Consider the following 19,105-nt stretch of genomic DNA (forward strand, 5'->3'; position numbering starts at 1 on the left):
GGTCTTTCCCACACTGTTGCAATTCTTTCTCTTTCTCGGTCCAGTCTGCATTGGCTCAGAGGCTACGTCTCCCACAAGAAGCCCCACTCCCTTCTGCTCACTGGGGTGTCCACCCTACCACCTTTGTAAAGCTTCAAGACCTTCCTCTAAGGACTGGAACTCCACCACAGAGAGGCCGGGGGGGGGGGGGGGGGGGGGGGGGGGGGGGGGGGGGGCTGAAGGAAATTAGCTCACGAAAAGTCCAAAGATGGGTGACATCATGCAATTAATGGGGGCTATCAGCATTGTTGCCATCATTGTTTTAAGCGAGATGGCAACCTTCTCTGCAGCTACCCACATGCATGTTACATTGTCCCTCTTAGATCATACACTCCTTGGAGCAAGGCTTCTTGTGCTCCCTCCCTCTAGTTTGCCTTGCACACAGCCACTGCTCAGCAGAGAAGATCAGTGAGGCCTCTGGGGCACTTTTCAGGCTAATTTGGGCTATGTTTCTCCACCATCTCCTTCCAACTCAATATGCAGTTCCAAACAGCCAGAGCTGAAACCCCATTTAGCTATTTTTAAAAACAGGCAAAGCCGGGCATAGTGCTTCAGGCCTCTGGGCCCAGCACTCAGGGAGGTAGGAGGAGGAGGATGATCAGGGTCTTGAGGTCAGCCTCAGCTACAAAGTAGGGGATAGGCCAGCCCAGCTTACTAAGATCCTGCCTCAAAACAAATAAAAAACACTCAGTGTGCCCACATCACAGATGAGCAAAACAAGAATCACCTGCGATGTCCATGGTCCAAGAATTGGATGCAAAAAGCCAGATCCAATACCTACCAGAAAACTGCTCTGTGGAGCCTGGAGCTTTGAATACGTATTACTGTTTTTATCCTGACAGAGGTGGCATGAACTCGGGGCGAGAGCTAACCTCACTGCCAGACTGCATTGTCCTAGGGGCAGTACATCCACATCTGGGCTTTCCCCGTCTCCCTAACTTCTTCCTACCTCCAGAAACCAAATATTAGTCATCAAGGGGAGCCGTATGACTAACACTGGCCACCTGGGATCTGGGTCATGCTCCACCCCTAGATGAGAGACTTGCGTAGCTTGAGTCTTTAGCAAAAGGGGAGAAAATTGGTACATTCAACAGAAGTTTGAGAAGGAAGAAAGGAAGGAAGACTGGTCTCTTATAGAGGTGCTTATTAAGTATTCACAAGCATTCTATGAATCTGCTATTCCAGGCCTACCTTACAGAGTAGCGTTTCCCACTCAAGGGTGAACTTGCTCCCCACGGAGCATCTGGAAGTGCTGGGAGACATTTGGTTGTCACGATGACTGGTGGGAAGGCAGTGTTATGTATACAGTGCACAGGACAGCTCATGACAAAACACGATTCAGTCCCAGCGAATAGTCGTTACAGAGAAAAAAACTAAGGCACAGAAGTCAAAGAATTAGTCCCGCATCCCACAGTTCACAAATGAGGTTGGGAGGACTCGTATTCGGCAGCCTGGCCCCAGGCTGTGCTCTCTCACCAAACCCTCAGCATCCCTAACAGCCCTGGGACACTGAGTGTTCATCAGGCACAGCCAACCAGAGCAGGAAGATGGGTTCCTCACTGGGGTAGCAGAGGAAAGAGACGTGGCGTGCTTTAAGGACATGGGTCCACTAGTAGGCAGAGCAATTGGGGAGTCTGAGTTGGGCTTTTAAAGCCAGAGCACCCTGGCATAGAGCTGTGTGTTTTGTCCTGGACTCCTAGTGCTAAGATGTACTTGGTAGCTGGATACAGCGGTCCACTCTAAGGAAATCGATGTACTCCCAGAAACACTTTTCTGGGCCTGGACAATGAATGGCTCACTCAGGCAGAGAAAGCTGGATCACTGGGGCTCACTGAAGCCGGTATAGTCTACTTGGCAAGTTCCAGCCAGGCCACAGAGAGACTGTCTCAAAAAAGACAAGGTAGACAGCACCTGAAGAATGACACCTGAGGTTGACTTCTGACCTCCACACGCACACACACGTACACTCACCCACATACACACACAAATACATGCATATGTAGAAAGAAAGGACGGGGGACTGACTGATTCTTCTAACTCTAGGCAAGCGAGCTAAGCACCCACAGAAGGCCAGCACCTTAAATATGGAGAAGCTTTTGCAACTTTCCCTCCCTTGTATGTCCATTCGCCCCAAGCTGGCTCACCCCTCTTAACCAAGGAGCATCAATCTGGCGACAGGCCGGCTTTCCCATTCAGATGAATTTATTGATCACCTAGCAGCTGCAACTTGGCAAGGCACTCCCTGGGGCAGCCGATCTCCCTGCCCCTTCAAGACTAGGAATGGCGGTGCCTTCAAATCAATGGCACCTCCGGTGTCTATTCTCTGGACCTGGAACACTTCGGCTGGTCTGAGGGATTTCAAGAGCCTAGACACAGGAGATCCTTTACAGACAAATCTCTAAGAAGTAACAGTGCTGCTTTGCGTTTGACCCAACCTGGCATTTGAAGAGGGTGAACTACTGGTCTGTTCTTGCTACCTCTGATTCCGTGGTTCTTTATAGGAACAGGACTTAGTCTTGGCCCAGCCCCCATCACAGAGGAGTGTGGATCACGGGCTGAGGAATCCGCTGTGGAAAAGCATCCTACTCACAGCAGCTGGGTGAGTACAGACCAGAAAAGCTTTCATCTCAGTCCCGGCACTGATCTCTTGGCCTGCCTCCTGGACTTCTGCTATAGAACTCCTCTACACGAGGTACCCCTCACTAAAGGCATTTCTCTAACCTGAACCATCCTGCCCTCTGAATCACACATCTCAGTCTTCCCAGGGCACATGGCTTTGGGGAACATGCTAGGACTTAGGATATCTACTAACTGAAAGACATCCCCCCTGTGATATGGTCACCCCCAAACGAAGATATACACTAACTGAAAGATGTTCCCCCTGTGATATGGCCACCCCCAAATGATGCTTCCATTCATCAAGAGCTTGAAATTCTCTGCTTTCATAAGGGAAAGGGTTCTTTCAAAATGTAACAAGGATTCCAATGCAAATTTTGGAAGGAAAAAGCTGTGTGGTGAGATCTACTGGCTGCCCCACACTCGCAGAATAACTAAAAGTTAGACACTGTGCAGGTTCAGGGCCGGTCACAGTTTGATGGATGCAGGGCAGGAAATGATTCAAGAACACGTCCTGGTTGCTGTAGAAACTTCAAGGTTTTCCCAGCTGGGGGTGAGGAAGTCAGGTAAAGAGGAGGCCTAACAATTCCAGCTTGTTTCTCATACTACCTAAGGCAGGGGCTGCATGTCTCAGGTAAGAGAGGGGCGGGGGAAGGAAAAATTAGCGCTCATTTCCAAAGCTTGCTTTGTTTCTGTTCTGCAAGCGCCCTTGGCTTTAATACAACAGTCAGAGAGGGAGGTGCCTCTTCCCTCAGTCTACCCAGGTGTTAAAACTGATTAAACAGCACCTCACGGCTCAATTAACCCTTGCTCCTTTGGCTAATTACCTCAGTGGAAATCCATCCGACAATCTCCTTGACAAATGAATGCCTCGGCCAGACTTTCCAGCCCTGCTTTAGACACAGCCTCTTCATTTCTTGGCTGCAAATGAGAGGTTGACACTTGCCTCAGCTGGTAAATAAGCGGATAATTCAGAAAACTCCTTAGTCACTGTTTGCAGCCAAAAGCTCCGCAGACAGGAGCGTCCGACTTATTAGCTACTACTAATGAAATGTCAGCAAGGCCTTTCTTGACAACCACTCCGACTGTTCCCACCTATCCCATTAGCAGATCCTAAACAAACAACAATAAATGCCACCGGACATGGCAGCATGTATCTGTGGTTCTGACACTTAAGAGGTGGAAACAGAAAAGCCATGAGTTAGAGGCCAGCCTGGGCTCCATAATAAGATCCTGTGTAAAAAAGATCAACACACACACACACACAGAGGGGCGGGGCAGGCAAAATGGCTCTGTAGGAACAGGCATCTGCTGCCAAGCCTAACAACCTGAGTTCAATCCCCAGAGCCCACACAGTGGAGAGAAGACACTCCCACAAGTGGTCTCCTGACATCTCCACGCACCATAGTACACATATGCTCCTGCAACACAATAAATAAAAATAATGAAAAAAATTTAAACTCGAACGCCATCAACCATTATTAAGAATAAATCTTTGTTTACTTTTTCTTGCCCCTGCACTGGATTACAAACTTTGCAAGAGGATCACCACACCGCCACTTAATCCCCTGCGGTTCTAACAGTGGGGCCCGGTCAGTGGTGACTAAGTATTTGCTGGACGCACGGCTGCTATCTGTTGAGCCTTTACTACTCACTAAGATCTTTCTGATTTCCAGCTTCATGCCACCCTTATGAGCTAGGTATTAATATCCTCCATTTCGCAGACGACAACACAGAGGCCTAGAATTATTGAGACCTTTGCCCCAGGTCCACCATAGAGGTATGTTTCCAACTCTTACAGTTGCCACTGTGATAGAGCATATCGACAGTCCACATACATCTCCGGGATGAGAATGTCCTCACAGGAAACCGAATTTTCTCAAAGGCCCTGATCACTCATGAAATCCTAGTAAGAAAAATGGCCAGGAAGGAACCTAGAAAAGCTTTACTGTATCAAACCTGCACACAGAGTTTGCTGAGAGAGAGGGAAGGAGCGAGGGGGCGCGTTGGAAGTGAGATGTTTCTGCTTTCTGCCAGTCCCCTGTTTATAAATGTCACGCTGTTAAAGAGGTTTCTCTGCTTCCCATAAGGAAGTCATGAAGATCTCAGAGTCTAATGACTCCGCCCTGGGATCCAAGACATCAATACCAAATGATCAACAAGGCACAGCTCCTGCTGCTCTGCGGAGCTGGGATCCTGTTTTATAAACACTGCAGAACTTTTATCGTCCATCTCAGGCTGAGCAAAACCATATTCATCTGGCATTCCGAGTAATGGGCAAGAAGAGATGGATTGGGCTCTTAAATTCCTCGTTGGGAGACGTTAAAAGTTTAAGAGCTCTATATAGCTGAGTCAAATGCACGAGCCCACGCTGTGGAATTAGCAGGCACAACAACAATACATATATAATTTAAAGGGAAGACCAGCAGGGCATGAATACCAGGCAGCACTCTCCCTTCCCATGAGCAGGCATTCCCCACTTGGTCTTCAGCTGTACAAACTGTAACCTTGCTGGCTTTGGGGCCACTCTAATATAAAAAAGGTTTGGAGCTCTTCATTTCTTCCCTAAGTGGTCTCGGCTTCCCCTCTGAAGACCGCTTTCCAACACGTGCAATTCACTGCTTCTCTAGTAAACATTCATTTCCCTGTCTAAGGGGATTTAACAAATCAGCATTTAGTGAGGCCACCCCCTAGTTTTTAAGTGTGACAAGTGGGCATCCATGTTATGAAGGGAGAGACAACAGGTGCCTCTCCTGGACGAGCACTTGAGAGACCAGAGAAGTCAGAGGGAGAGCAGCCCTGTCTCCTCCCTCACCGAGGCCGAAGGGCTGTTGAAGGTGGGACGTGAAGGGCAAGTCACAGGGGCAGAAAACCCACCCAGTAAAGAAAATCCTAAGGGGCTTGTTTGCTAAGCAATGCTCCTAGGCTGTGAGCCCTTAGATGAAACACTGGCTTTCTATGTCCTCCAACCACTTCGCCCTTGCAGGTTCTCCTGGAGGCAGCTGCTCTTCTAAGTCTTGGTTTACAGTCAGAAAGAGACATTCAGCAGGCTGGGCATGAGGACAGGCATGGGTTTTGTTTTGTACCTACTGTTAGCCCAATTTGACTTATGGGGTTAGGGTTTAAGTGCTTTATTCCGAGAGCCTTTACTCGCCAGGTTCGGTCCAGGCCCCACTGTGCAGTGAGGGTTTCCCTCAGTACAGAACTCTTCCCCTGGGCTATGACAACTGGATGGAAATTCCCCTTGCCCTCCACTTCCTCTCTTGGAACTGGCGTTCCCAGTGCTGAAGCCGCAAACTTAAAGTATGAAGCATGGTTATCAGCAGTGACATCATCAACTCTTGGATTGACCTCAACTCTGACCTAAGAGCAGGGAAATTAAAAGGCAAATATTCTTGGTTCCAAGAATGCCCCGTGGTAGTGCCAGAAATGAAACCCAAAGCAAGGACTACCAAAGCAAGCACTCTGAGTAAATACAGTGTCTTACAACTCTGACCCAGCAGGTCAACTGGTCTCCTTGAAGTCAGGCTGATGAAACAGAGCCATGCAGCTTGTCAAGGTTTAAATTCCAGTTTTGTTACTTAGTATCTGTGTAATCTAAGCAAGGGACTGAAATGTTGAATCCTTTAGCTTCCCCTCTGTATAATGGGGTAACAATAAAGGTGCTTATCTCTTGAAAAAACAAACCATTTTCACTGTTTTCTCACATCAATACAGAACATGTGTTCTTTCTATATCTCCCAAAGTGTGGACCACCTTCACCAACAAGCAAACAAGCCTAAAGCACATACAGCTGGGTGTCCTCTGGTTCAACTCAATTAAACCCTGCCACTACCAGGAGATAACACGGGATCTCATTCTCTGGGCGCTCCGTCCAGCCAATCCCTAGGTCGTTTTTACTCACGCTTCTGACCATTGGCTCTACCGAGGGTTTCCACAATGCCCTCTTCTGAGTTAATTTGCTAGGGAGGCTCACAGAATTTAGGGAGGCATTTACCAGTTCCCTGGTAAATTCCTGGCTTGTTTATAAAGGAGGTTACAAGGTTATGGATGAAGACATCCATAGGACAAGGAATGGAGACAAGTGACTCACTTGCTGCTCTGGTGTTCAGCTATCAGGAAGCACCAGGAAACTTGTCCTTCTGAGTTTTTATGAAGACTTTACTATCCATGCGTGATTGGCCATTGATGATGACTTAACCTTCTGCCTCTCTCCCTCCTGGGAGGCTGGGGCAGGAGTCTGTAGGTACTAACCCTTTAAGGCCTGCTGTAATCTATCTGGTGACTAATCTCCAGCTTGAAACTACCTCCAGGTGGCAAACCCTTAGTCATTACCATACACAAACACATTTTTATTTTGGAGATTCCCAGGGATTTTAGGAGTTGTATGCAGAAAACGGGGGACAAAAACCAAAACCACAGTTCACTGTATCACAGTACCAAACACACGCTGGCAAAAGTGGCCCTCATCTACAGTGTGCTACCAAGAGTGGTTAAAGCGTTGCTAGTCTAGATTTTAGCTATCGTGAGTATGTTAAGCCACATTTAAGTCTGACTTTTATCCATCTACAGAACCCACCTGGTCTCTTCCACTACCTGCTTATTTGCCACTGAAAGCTGCACCCAAGTGATTCTTCCAATTAGACCATAAGGTTGGTCCATGCTTTATTTCCCAGACTCCACGCCATGCAGTTGCCCATCCCCCAACACTCCATTCCCACAATGTGGTTTACCCAGCCCATCATCTTTACTTTCAGGAAAGCCCAAAAGGTTGCACATTTAACTCAACATGAGGTTTTAATCAAATGCTTACTTGGTTAATGACAGTTGGAAAGTCGGGCCCCAGAAGCCAGCATGTGGCTGTCTTTCTGGGGAGGAGATTCAAGAGTCCTTGGTTTCCCTGGGCACATAGTATGAAGAGTTGCCAGCTCCCACTCCACCTCCTGTTAAGGGGCCTGACTCTGAGCATCATGAAACCTGAGGTGCAGCACCAGATCCTAGGCTCTGCGCCCTCCCCTCCCCATCCCATTTATCAAAGGCTCAGGTGTTGGGAGTACTTGGGCTGGTGCTACTGAGCTGAAGAAAACACACCAGGAAAAAAACACAGTAAACCTGACCTACTGTTGGGTAAAAAAATAAACTGGCGATCCAATTAAACAAGGCAACCCGTAGCAGGGCAGCAAACTTCACTTTAGAGGATGGTTCAGGAGTACCTTGGTTCTGCCACCCAGTCTCACCTAATCAATGAACAGCCAACTAATCACGACTTTATCCTCCAAAAGTTAAGACACCCAAATCAACCGTTGGGAAGAGCAACTTAAGAATTCTCCCAGAATTCCATTTCTCTCAGAGACCTGGTACACTTCGCAGCTTGGTCCTAGAGCTACTCCTGGGGTAGCCCACTCGGTCCGAATGTCGAGTTTCTGCCCGCCCCCTCCCCCGTACTTACCATTGGCGTTCTTGCCGCAGATGAGATGCTCATAGGGTTGCAGGACTCCCCAGAGCTCGGCGTCGTTGTTGATGACCATTTCCAAGGCCTCGGCAGACACCTCTCCGCCTCCGCCATCCGGGCTCTGGCTCGCCAGCACCCTGGCCCGGATCTCCTCAACCAGGTTCTCCATGCAGGCGGTGAGCGAGATGGCCGCGTACTCATGGATGCGCACAGAGATGCGAGTGTCTACCATCCAACGGAAGAAGCGGCCCACGGAGAAAGTGAGGCCGCAGCGCGCTGACTTGCCACGGCGCAACCCATCGCCAGCGCTCATGCTATAGAGGGACAACGCCTTGACGGCCGCCAGCGCGCAGCTCTCGGCCAGCGCCCAGCTGTGCACCAGGCGCACAGCGCTCTGCACCTCGAAGCGGGTGCACTTAGCGTGCAGCACGCTCAGGCGCTGCGCCTCCCGGGCCACGCGGATGAGCGCCCGGCGGAGCAGCCCAGCCAAGCGCCTCACTGCCTCGGCGGAGAAGGCAGGCAGCCTCCGGCCGCCGATGCTTTTGCGGAGCACCCGGGCCACGTCTCCCTCGGTCCAGGGGAACTCCTCCAGCTCCGGGAGCCGTGGGCAGCGCGAGAAGAGGTCAGCCACTTCGGGATCCTCGGGCAGCACCGTGTTCACCGTGTCCCAGCTGTTGTGGCGGCTGTTCATGGAGCCGGAGTAGCACCACCAGGCCGCCCCGCGGTGCTGCTGCGCCGAAGAGTTGAGCGCCTGAGAGTTGGACTTGGAAGACGAGAGGCTGAGCGAGCGGCAGGAGTCGCCGGCCCCATACCCGGAGTCCAAGGTCAAGTCCTCCAGTGTCTTCAGCGTGGAGCTGTACGTCCCGGCCATGGGAAGCCTCCGCGAGCGGCCTCGCCGAGCGAGGGGCTCTCACTGTTCCATGTCCACTTGTCCCGGGGGGGGCGGGAACCAGCTCTAGGCTCTGGGAGGCGCCTTCCGTCCTCGGCGCGCCGAGCCTCGGTGCTGCAGCATCGCCCGCGCACGGGCCGGGGAAGGTAGGCGAAGCTCCGGGCAAGCCGGAGCCCAACGCCGTCCGCGTCCAGCCGCGCCGCTGTCAGCGAGCGGGCTCCCCCACGCTCCACCTCCGCGCTGCCCCCGCCAGCCCTCAGCGTCCCTTACCGAGCGTCGGGAACTACCGAGAAAGAACCCCGAGAGAACTGGGCGGCCACCGAAGAGCGAGGCGCCCGAGGTCCGTCCCTGACCAGCCGGTGAGAAAGCGCCCCACAAACTTCTTCGCGTCGCGGGCTACCCACACAGATGGGCTCTGGGGGGCGGCCCGTATGCAAATACACCCGGGCGACTCACCAATCATCAGCCGCGCCTGGCAAGGGTTGCACCAATGGTTTCCTGGAGGGGCGAGAACTATGCAAATTTTACTCAGTTTCCGACGAAACCCCTCGGCTGGGAGGGCGAGGACCTGGTGCCGGAGCGGATTGCTACAGAGGAGGGGGAGGAACCAGAGAGCGAGCTGGCAAGGAGGTGGGGCGCAGAGACCCAGCAAGCAGGCCCCAGAGCTGAGAACTAAACGAAAAGCCTCTGTGCGCTGTCCCTACACCACTTTCTAGGTTTGGGACATAGGCAGGCAGCTCCTTGTGAAACTGTACGGCAGCCGAACCTTGGGAAGAAACCAGGAAAGGGACCCGATCCTCTTTTCTGGTCGACTTTCTACCAAGCTCCTCCTCTTTTTCCGAAGCGATTTATGCTTGGAGAGAAGAGGGACGCCTCTGCCTCTCTTCAAATCTGTCTGGTTTTGTTTATATTGACATTAGGCTACAATGGGAACAGAATTTCTTTAACTGGGATCTGAAAATGGTCCGGCACCTGGAGGCCTGTTACATCTCCCCGGTGTCGGTTCATACTGTTTTCCTAGGATTACCTTGGAGGAGGAGTCCAAATCCAAAGAATACACGACTTCCTTATTATCTGTGTATTGCCAGGCAGATCCTTTTTGTCCGAGGTGAAAGGAAGCGCTTGAGGAGGAACGCGGTGAAAAGTAAGGACGGGCGCTTGAAAACCCGCTGGAAGCAGGTGTTGCCTTTTAAGGACTTGCTGGGCTGATGCCCCTTAGGACTTTGCCTCCTAGGTACGGGAATCGCTGGCCTTCCATGAGCGCGGAGTTGCATCTGGTGTGTCTGATTTTGCGGTTCGCCAGAGAGCTACTGATTGCGCAGACCCACGCCCAGCTCACCCACATCCGGCTGCTGCCCCATAACTATTCACACGCACGTGCACAAACGTGCTTCAGTCCCCCTCCAGGAGAACTGCAAAATCAAAGCGCGGATTGTGCACACGTTCGTACCAAGTCCGCTTCGCCAGTTCCTGAATGGCTCCTTTGTGCTGTGCTTTACAGTTCTGACCTTGGGCCGTGAGTTGGAAACGAACTAGAACAGTCTGGTTTGTCTCTTTTCCTTAAATTAATGATCCCTTTCTCCATGAAACGACTTTTTACTTGGCGGTTTTACTTAATTTTTCCTTTCCCGGGGTATGTGAGGCGTCGCTTACTGATGGTTAGAATTGGGAACAGAGTCGAGGATGGAAGTACTGTGCAAGGCACAAGCAGCTATCAAGTTAACAGAGTCACATTTTATAGAGGCGAGATCAGAAGTCAAATTAGAGGTTCAACTTGTCAGAAAATGCGAAAACATTTGATGGATTTAATGCTCATTAAGAGAAATATAGTAATGGAAATATCGCCCCCTAGTGAATATCTAGAAAAAATAAAGTTAATTTTTCTTTGTTCATTTTTTAATATATAAAGGCTATATTTTGTCTGGAAAGGTACACTAACTAAAAGGGTGATTTGGAGTGTTTCTTACACAAAACATTGGATAGTTGTATTAATGTATTTAAGTAGCTTGATGACTTCAAATGTAAGGATAAACATTACCAAACTGGATATAGGTGTGGTTGTTCATGCCTGTAACCTCAGGACTGAGGCGATGAGACAGGAGGACATCCACGAGTTTGAAGCCAGCCTGTGCTATGAAGTGAGAAAACCCAAAGGAGGAAAAATCAATAAACATGCATAGAGTGAAATCCTGGACTCTCGTGGATGTTAAACTGCCCCCTCCCAAGAATTTTAGACAAATAACTGGATTTCTTTAATGGACAGTAAGGAAATCAAGAGAAGGAAGAGAAACCCTATACATTAAAAGACACATCAGCCAATCACAAGCTATGAAACTTACTTAGTTTTGGTTTAAAAATTAAAAAGCATTTGACCTGAGAAGTAGCTCAGCACTTAAAAGTCCATACTTAACCTTTGCAGTGGACCTGTGTTCAAATCCCAACACCCACATTAGATAACTCATTTCTCCAGTCTTATGAGCACCTGTGCGCGCGCGCGCGCGCGCACACACACACACACACACACACACACACACACACACACCAACTAGATCTAGGATGCCCATGCCAACAGTCATACAAGGGAAGTAGCTTTGAGTAATCCTTGGAAATTTTGCCATGGGTAAAGTCTTCTATTTTGTTATTTAAAACATAAATAAAAAAAAAACAGTCTGGAGAGTAGAGTACAAAATACCCTAGAATTTATCTTGAAAGTGAGGGTATTATAATCTGAGCTATCTAAATATAAATCCAACTGTTTTAGCAGAAAGGTAGATTATGGCCTGAGCATTGGAGAGCGGCAAAGTTTTGTGGGTCATCACTGGCAAATGTAACGGTTGTGTTAACTTCTGAGTCCTCCTGACTGGGTGAGTGTCAGTGTAAAGCTGGAATCCGGTAAATGTTAGAGGAGTAACGAACAGACTGGGAACAGTGGGACAACTAACACAAGGCCGGGAAACTTCTCGACCTCTCCTGTACTTAGAACATGTATCCAGGAAAGTGTAACTGACATCTGAACGGAGGTTTGTCTGCCCCTCTTTTCCTCTACCAAGTTCAGGGTGGCTTCCTGCTACCTGCTGTACTGGAAAGGGATTACTAACCAATGACTTGGAGTTCCAGATCTCAAGGGGGAGAAGGGGCTGCAGGCCACCTGAAACTGCCTAAACCATTTTAAGTGAATACCAGTTGGAATTGTTGTGGATAAAGTAGGCCTCTGCAGTGCTGTCCAATAGGACCTTCTGTGATCATAATGAGAGTGTTCTGTCTGCCCTGTCCAGTGAAACAGTCACTAACCGCATTAATTTAACTTTAATTGATTTAGTTTACCTCTTAGGACCATTAGCCCTTTTGAGATTTTGTAAAGACCATGGACCCATGCTCTTAGGATGTAAGTTATTCCAGGTTAAAAGTAAATCAATTCAAATTAAAGGCACCGTGAGACCTTGAGATGGAGAAGCAGTTCTTGCACACACACAAGGACTTGGGAAAGATGGAGGCAGTGAACATATGAAGACAGAGATGGCTCAGATTCCAGAAATCAAGCCTATGGGGACTTGGAGGTGCTGTGATCCGGCAATTGGTAACAAGTCACTTTCAGAAGAACTGCTATGACTTCCTATCATAAAACTCTGGGGTGAGGGGTGACGTGGAGAACATTGCAAAGTCAAGGCAGGGATCCAGTTATGGCTACTAGGGGGTCCATGACAGAGCTGGACAGTTTTTAGAGCAAGGACAAAAGCAGCAAGAAGGGGCTGGAGAAATGGCTCAGAGGTTAAGAGAACTGACTGCTGTTCCAGAGGTCCTGAGTTCAATTCCCAGCAACCACATGATGGTTCACACCCATCTATAGTGAGTTCTGGTGCCCAGAACACTATATATGTGAAATAAATAAATTTTAAAAAAAGCAGCAAGAAATGCAACCTCACATCTCTAAGTGGCCAAGATGAGTCTCCCTGGCTGTCTTTGGACAGGCGGCAGGCTTGGTCCTATGACAGAAGGTGAGCTGGTTAGAGACTCAGTGAGAGGGAGCCTGCCGTCATGCCATTGTGGTTGCCTATCACTACATGCCTGAGACTGCGTGATCTTTTAACTTCATGGTTTTCAAACTGCCGAGCTGAGAAATTATTTTTCCATTCGTTCACAGAACTCCGTATGAGCAACAGAAAAAGCAGAGGATTTGCTGTGAGGCGAAGGTGAAGGGGTGAGTGGAGACCATCGAGCCACCCTCACTCCCAAGCCCTCCATTTTTAGACGGCTTTTGAGAAACCTTGTCAGAGTTTTGCAGACTCTGAGAAAATGACTGACACAGGGCCACCGTCTCTGCTCAGGTTCTCCATCCTGGTGAGCGCACCTAGGGGAGAGACGATGAACAGAGGAAAACATCTGCAGAAGCGAGGCGAGGTGGGAAGGGCAATAGGTGGGAAAGGGGGTACAAGATTAGCAGAGGTTTGTTGTTGAGAGAAGAATCAGTGGTGTGGAAGCTGCTTCCGTCTTGGGAAGCCCAGATCAGCCTGTGGTAGGATATTATTTTAAGGTGTGTTGCATTTGTTTATGCTGTGGAACATTTGTTTAATGATGTAAAGAGGTGCTGCTTTTGTTTATGTTTCATTTGTCTAACCCTGTGAAGCTGTGATTATTTGCCTGTCTAAAACACCTGATGGTCTAATAAAGAGCTGAACAGCCAGTAGTGAGGCAGGAGAAAGGATAAGCAGGGCTGGCAGGCAGAGAGGAGAAATAGAAGGAGAAACCTGGAAGCACGCGGGGGGGGGGGGGGGGGGCAGCAAGAGAACAAGGAGAGGAGGACATCAGAGGCCAGCCACCAGCCAGCCATGGAGTAAAAGTGAAAGTAAGATTTACAAAATTAAGATAACAGTCCAGAGGCAAAAAAAAAAAAAAGATGGAATAATTTAAGAAAAGTTGGCTGGAAACAAGCCGTGCTAAAGGCTGGGCATTTATAAGTAATAATAAGTCCCTGTGTGTGTGTGTGTGTTATTTATCTGGGAGCTGGGTGCCAGGTCCCCTCAAAGAGTAAAAGAGCCAAAAGACCAAAGTGTTAAGAGTATAAAACAAAACACAACCAACAACATTTTGGCCTCCTGCTGGTACAGACATTTTTCTTTCCTGATCTTCACAATTAAAGAGAAACAGTAGGTCCTCTGTATTCATGTGTTGTGGGATACTCTTTCTGCCCACTGTGTGAAGATGTGTCCCGGTGATTGGTTTAATAAAGAGCTGAAGGGCCAATCGTTAAGCAGGAGAGAATATGTGCAACTTCCAGAGAGAGAGAGGGGAACTCAGAAGAATCTGAGGTGCACAGGAGCGAGTCTGAGTCACAGTAACGAGGAGCAGGAAGAGCCACGTGGCTAACCGTAGATAAATAGAAATGGCTTAATTTAAGGCTGGCTGGAAACAAGCCCAAGCTAAGGCTAAGTTCTCATAATTAATAAGAAGTCTTTGTGTCATTATTTGAAGACTGGCAGTCCAAAGAAAGTCTGGCGAGAACGTCCAAATACATTTATGGGTTCCGAATCTTGGGTTCTTTTAGGGTCTGAGAAGACAGCTTGGTCAGTAAAGCACTTACAAGCACAAGGACCTGAGATCGAACCCCAGGACCTACATAAAAATCCCAGCCCTGGGAAAGTAGAGACTAAAGAATCCCTGGTTGTTGCTGGCCAGCTGGTATAGTTGAATCAGTGAACTCCAGGTCCAGTGAGAGAGTCTGTCTTTAAAAAGATGAATGAGAAAGACACTGTTGATCTCTGAGCTCCACATAAGTGCACATGCAGACACCTACCTGCACACGCGTATGAACATGTATGTATGAATATATTAATTAAGTACATACCCACACCCAAGACTGCCCATAATTCGGACATCTTCAGCCCTCTGACCTTGTCATTTTCTATAAGAGTTTTGCATATGTTAGGATACGAAAAGTGTCCTGGAAACAATTCCTTAGACATGGAGTGATGACTATAATTGAAAACAAAGAGCCTCTATGGTGATTATGGGGAAGGAAAAAAATCATGTCCCCAATGCATATTCTGTAGGGTGCTGATGCTCATGAGCTGTCCCATGCAAAAAGGATGATAGGTTTGGGGAATTTTGCATTCCCTTTCTCCTTCTAGTATGTTTTTGATGAATAATACTTCCTTTAAGACTTCGTTTACATACATGTTTATATATAACCTCTATTCCAGGCTTAAGTGGAAAGAGAACTTTAACCCCTGCTTGAATGTGTGTAAGGATGTGTGAAGGGAGGCTGTTGTCTGACAAGACTTTTCCTGGGGAGATGCTACCCACACATCTACTCACCCCAGACCAAAGTACAGATACCGCCAGAGTCTAGCTTGGTGAACCATTAGTTTATTGGAGTTACTTACAGGAATATGGGTGAGGGGTTGCTTATAGGAGCAGAAACGACTCACAGACACCTGCATCACCAAAGCCCAGCATAGATGACGTGAAACTAGGAACATGGTGCTCACTGCACATCCTGCAGGTATTAGGGTCTGAGAGTTGCTGGAGAAAGACTTCAGACTCAAATCGTATGCAAGCACAAAGAGCGTTTATTCTGCAGAAATAGCCAGCGTGTAAGGGGCAATCATCCACACAAAATGGCAGTGATGATTCCGGGACAAAGGCAAGCAGGCCCTTTTAATGTGAACTTGGGGAATTCTAAGTGTGGTGAGCTAATACCTGTTCTAATTGGGCAAAGAACAGTTACATGGGGCACATGTAGATTGGACAGGGCTAGCAACCGTTTCATCCACTGGGGCTTTTGAGTCACATATGGTCAGTAACAGCCATATCCTGCAACTTTGGATCTCCCAGCCTTATAAGATCAGGTTTGAAGCTGTTTAGCTGATTGGCTAAACTTGGCTGGGAGATATCCTGGACTCAGGCTTAGGTCATTATTTACAATGGAGTTGCTCCAGGTCCTAAGATGGACTTACATTCCCATCCTTTCACAGACAGCTCCAAGCTTGGAGACTGTCCTTTCAGGTGCCTCTGTTGATCTAAGCCTCTTCCAGGCAGCAGGTCTGGCCTCAGAGTCTTCTCCGCAGTTTTGCCTCTCTGGCAGCCTTCTTTGTGGCTTGACTTCATTCCTCCGAGAGGCACTTTCTTCGCTTTTATTGTTTACTCCGGCAGGGAGGAGTGCAGAAAATCTGAACAATTTCAAGGACTTCCTGAAGCTGTTTTGAGTTGCTGACTACCTGTTTAAGGAGTTTCCTACAGGGTGGAAAAGTTGAAATTGGGTGTTAGTGTTTTGTGTTTCTTTTGTTCTTTTTCCCCCAATCACTTTCCATTGCTTCCATTGAGGTTTGCTTAGTCTAGTCAGCCAGTGGCTGTAAGGTGTTCTTATCTCTGCCTCCCGCAAGCTGGGATTACAAGTGGGTCAGCATGCCCAGCCTGCTTTTTCTTTTTTTTTTTTTTTAAAAAAATATTTTATGGTTTATTTAACTTTATTTTATGTGCATAGGTATGAAGGTGTTAGATCCCTTACAACTGGATCTTCAGACATGAAGACATGAGCTGCCATGTGGGAATTGAACCCGGGTCCTCTGGAAGAGCAGTCAGTACTCTTAACCAGTGAGCCATCTCTCCAGCTCCCCCCCCAGCCTGCTTTTTTAGTGATGTTTTTGGGGTTCAACTTTTAGTTCTCATGCTTGCCACATGAACACTTTACCAGTCGAACCATCTCCCCAGCCTAAGAACTCTTTTTTCAAACCCTATATGGCTGCTTTAAAATAATTAATACTTTTAAATTAACTTTAAAGAGAGGAAGGTGGCCCCGCCACCTTTCATGTGTCTGCTTAGGTTCTTTTGGCAGAGATCCAGGTCGGTCTTAGAGCAGAGTAGGCTTACCGTCTGCACTGACAACACAAAGGTGTTTTATTGTGTGCTGTATACAACTAAGATTCTGAAGGAAGGAGCTTGGGTATGGGTGGGTGCTACACAGGGCATACAAAGATTCACAAAGCAAACAGGACCTCGGGGTGCTGCGAAGGGCATTCTGCCCAGTAGGAAGTTGACATTACAGCTTCATGAGTCTGCTGGAGCTGGAGGTTTAGGAAATAAACTGGATCACAGTACCAAAGGACGAGACTGGGCAGAAGCACCTAGGACCTCCTGGCAGTGGCATCGTGGCCCATTCTCAATGTGTAGGTCTTTCATGGAGAGTGTTAACCATGTCCAGTGTCCTTCAGTCATGCCTTATCACCCTCATCTGGATAATCTCCGGAGTAAAGAATGACATCCACTCCAACTCCAAAGAATTTGCCAAATGTTCATCTTTGGAGACCCAGCTTCACTCGGATTACAGATCTTAGGTCCTGTGCTCCTGTCTTGGAGGTTTCGTTTAAGTCTGGCATATGAACCAGGTAGTGTTGTGAACAGAATTCCCAAGTGATTCTCATTATGAAAAAGGCATTTGTTCCCCAAGACACAGAGCACCTGACATCTGTACACACTACTCCTAAGGCTCCTCCTGCAGAGCTTCAGTTAACAGACTTCCTAAGATCTAGGAATCCTTTTAACCAGCAAGTCTTAAACCTCTGGTCCAGGCCGCATGTCATGTCAGATATTCCCCAGCAGGTGGCACTGCAAGCCCTCACCCGAAAAGTCAAATGCTTTGCACATAATTGGGAAGTATAACCATTTTCAGTCACCCCAGATGTAGATCTGGGGCCAAATAACTCTCCCCATTAAAGGACTCTCTCCATTAAGGACTTCGTCCCCGTGTCTGAGGATCGTTTTGCCCTTGAATAGGGAAATTCAGCATCTAGAATGGCTAAACACAATCTCTGCACGAGAATGGAGGTGTTGCAGATGGGATCAGAGGAAATGACCTTCAGTTCAGACTTCGCCTCTGAGGGCTGATGATGCAGAACTGGTTTCAGAGTAAAGAACACAGTCTGGTGATCTGTCTTAACGTAGCAGTGTTGGGTTAAACAATGAGCTGTATTTCAGTCTGTTCTTAAACTCTCTCAGCTCATTTTCCAACGCAGTGTGTGTCTGCTTCCCACCATGACAGTCATGGGCTAACCCTCTGAACCTGCAATTAACCCTCCACTGGACTGCTTTCTTTCATAAGAGTGGGGTGCAGGTGTGCTTGTCTTTTTGTGTGCGTAGACGCTAGAGGTCAACATTAGGAATCCTCTGTTGTTTTCCACTTCACATTCTTAAGACAGGGTTTTCACTGAATATGGAGCTCGCTTGTTTGGCTCTAGTTGGCTGGCCTAGGTGGGGCGGTCTCTTCCCTACCCCCTGGTGCACACCATGATGCTGGTGATTTACGTGGGTGCTAAAGGCGTGAACTCAGGTCCTTGTGTTTACACAGTAAGTACTTACCCCACAGAGCCATCTCTACAGGCCCAGGACTGACTTTTCTTTTCAATGCTATTTATTTATTACCAGCGCAGGGCCTGCCAGGGTGTACTCAGGAGGTCAGAAGACAGCATTGCAGAGATGGTTCTCTCCCCCACCATATCCAGGATGACATCCTTGGGCAGCAAGCACCTTTACTCAAGGAGCCGTCTCTGTCAGCCCCCTCAGAACTAACTTGTTTTGATTGTGTCTATGTATTGTTTTTAACCTTTTAATTTCTATCATATTAATTTCTTTCCTAATACTAAATACTTTGGCTTCCTTCCTTTCTTTCTTTCTTTCTTTTTTTTTTTTTTTTTTTTTGAAGGGTTTTTTGTGTGTGTGCGCCCGCGCGCGCGCGCGTGTGTGTGTGTGTGTGTGTGTGTGTGTGTGTGTGTAACCCTACCTGTTCTGGAACTCGCTCTGCAGACCAGGCTGGCCACAAACTTACAGAGATCCACCTGTTTCTGCATCCTGAGTGCTGGTATTAAAGGTGTGTGCCACCAATGCCCAGCCAAGACTTAGTATTTCTTCCTTACCTACTGAAGGGACATGGCCCACTTGAGCACTTGAGCATGTGGCTCTGGCAGGCCTTGACCTTTCCCCCCATCCCTTCTGCCTTGTAAAAAAAAAAAAAAACCCTGCTAGATCACATCCTTAAAGCTAGCCAGTAAAGGGTTTAAACTTTCATTTTTTTTTACAACTCAATTTAGCTTTTAGTTCTCTGAGAGGGGCAAACAGGT

At 48.1% G+C, this 19,105-nt stretch overlaps 1 protein-coding gene across 1 annotated transcript in view; it reads right to left on the minus strand.

The window, feature by feature from the left end:
- The window catches only part of Abtb2 (ankyrin repeat and BTB domain containing 2), a 154,459-nt gene extending 145,106 nt beyond the window's left edge, over window positions 1-9,353 (minus strand). The window contains exon 1 of the mRNA XM_050147130.1: window positions 8,105-9,353. Within this exon, the coding sequence (XP_050003087.1) occupies window positions 8,105-8,978 (874 nt within the window). The 5' untranslated portion in view covers window positions 8,979-9,353. The remainder of the gene's footprint in view (window positions 1-8,104) is intronic.
- Between the last annotated feature and the right edge of the window lie 9,752 nt (window positions 9,354-19,105).

This window comes from Alexandromys fortis, unplaced genomic scaffold (genome assembly GCF_014885135.2).
Source record: "Alexandromys fortis isolate MF-2015 unplaced genomic scaffold, M_Fortis_MF-2015_v1.1 scaffold_12, whole genome shotgun sequence".
Taxonomy (NCBI): domain Eukaryota; kingdom Metazoa; phylum Chordata; class Mammalia; order Rodentia; family Cricetidae; genus Alexandromys; species Alexandromys fortis.